General features: G+C 36.9%; 1 protein-coding gene across 1 annotated transcript; it reads right to left on the reverse strand.

The window, feature by feature from the left end:
• Positions 1–652: 652 nt before the first annotated feature.
• Positions 653–1,947, reverse strand: LOC137714368 (uncharacterized). Its single transcript, XM_068453602.1, has 3 exons — positions 1,594–1,947; positions 1,265–1,504; positions 653–1,189 (listed from the first exon to the last, which is right to left on the reverse strand). Exons 1-3 carry the CDS (start codon positions 1,945–1,947, stop codon positions 653–655), a joined length of 1,131 nt encoding a protein of 376 aa, XP_068309703.1.
• Positions 1,948–2,179: the final 232 nt, after the last annotated feature.

Genomic DNA, 2,179 nt, shown 5'->3' on the forward strand with positions numbered 1-2,179 from the left:
ATGACAGAGGAAAACATACCTTTGATTTTCCATGCACCAAGCAATTGAGATTGTCATTATCTTCCCATATAACACCATTTGATATAGGTTATTTGAGATCATTTCAACTAGATGTGGCATTTTGGGAATTTCAGATTAGGTACAGTGCTTTTCCACATTAAGAGATTCACATAAGTGGCAAAAAGACATCTTTATTTCCCAACATATGACATAAGCAACCAATATCAAAGTACCAAACGTCTGGTTTTGGAACAAAATGAGCACAATGAGAAACTAGACATTTATCAGACCCACTTTGATGTCTCCTTGAAATAGACATGGTACAATTTGAGCTAGAAGAACCAACAACCTATGCCATTTTGTTGACTTCCATGGCTAGTCGATCAACCTAATCCTTTAAGTCATCTTTCTTTTCCATGAAATTTTTTCTGCACAATGGTCAAATATGAATGAGTTCGCCATATCGATGACATGTGGGAGTGAATTTTTTCTTCAAGGAAGATTTGGCCATAAAGGTTGCAGGTAAGGAACTTTCCTCAGTATCAGTGTAGGTGCACACAGAGCTTAAACCTGCTTCGAATGACCCTACATCACATAAGTCACGAACCGATTTTCCAATACCTTGATTTGGGCCTCAAGGGACATAACTTTTTTACTCATCAATTCTAACTAGTTGAAGAGACTCAACTTTTTCTTGCAGCTTAATAATCTTTAGATTTAGCTCAACGTTGTTCAATTTGGCAGCACACGTCTCATCGAACAAGGATTTATACATGGTAGACAGTTCCTGATAAGACATCTTCTCATCATCATTCAGAGTTACCTCATCATTGTCAGAAGACACTTTTTTAACTGATGCAACAAAAACAACTACATCTTCTTCAGTATCTGATGACTCTCCAGAGTTATTAGATACTTCATCTTCACTATTACTCCATGTCCCCATCATGGCCTTATCACGTTTCTGACTTGAAACTTTGTTGTTTGCATACTCAGCAACTTGATGACCATTACCACCATATGCAAAGCAAGGTCCATGTACATTTGAGAAAGACTTGTCCCTTTTATCAACAAACTTCTCTTGCTTTCTTCCAAGGTTGAGCTTTTCATGAGGTTGAATAATGTGATTAATTGATGATTCTCTAGTCCTTTTGACCTCATTGCCCTTGGTTTTAAGTATCCTTTTGAACTATTTAACAAATAATGCAAGATCACATTCAGAGGATTGATCACATGATTCATTTTCAACACAACTGTTTCTCACACTTTGAAGAGCAACTTCTTTATTTTTCTCGAAATCACCTTCATCCATGTCAAGCTCCATTTCATTTATGAGTTTACCCACCAATTTTCCAAGCTTAATCTCATTTAAGTCTTGAAATTCATAAATAGTTGCCTTCTTTGCTTGAAATGTCTTGGATAAAGTTCTCAAAATCTTTTGAACAGTACTTATCTTATCAATAGGCTTTCCCAACCCCAAGGCCTCATTTGTTAGCATTTTTACCTTCCATAAAAGGTCGAGAAAGTCTCTGATTTAAGCATTCTTAGATCCTCGAACTTAGATAAGGTCATCTAAAGTTTAAGCTCTCTTACTTGTTTGTCTCCTACATGCAAAATTTTGAGTTTGTCCCAAGCTAGTTTTGCAGTGGTCCAATAACGAATATGTGCAAACTGAGTTGGTGAGATGGCTGAAACAATGGCATTCCAGGCTTTTCTATTTGCCCTGTCTGAAGAAATCTCCCCTTGAGTCTGCTCACCTTTGGCCTTTACGACAGATTCTCCATTTACTATCCTTGAAAGAGCCTTCCATTCAGACGTAAGATAATCCACAAAAATTAGATCTTGTGCTTCAAGAAAGATTTGAATCTTTTCACTCCATGCGACATAGTTTGTTCCATCAAACAACAGAGGAGAGTTGCAAGATCTCGTAACACGATCACAATCCATGGTGAAAATCCACCTAATACCAGTAGCACCCAGAGACCACTCTATGTAAATCTAGAGCACGGCTCTGATACTAATTGAAATTAGTACCAGGTGGAATAACCTTCAATTTACAATATGTATACGTGCTTGTCTGACTAGTCAGCAACACTTATCAACTAAGCTTAGATATGTTAGTTTACTCACAGCGGAAGAAGTCAAATTAAAGTTCAGTTTACTATAAAGTTCCTAGTTA

The sequence above is a fragment of the Pyrus communis genome, chromosome 14 (genome assembly GCF_963583255.1).
Source record: "Pyrus communis chromosome 14, drPyrComm1.1, whole genome shotgun sequence".
Classification (NCBI taxonomy): Eukaryota; Viridiplantae; Streptophyta; class Magnoliopsida; order Rosales; family Rosaceae; genus Pyrus; species Pyrus communis.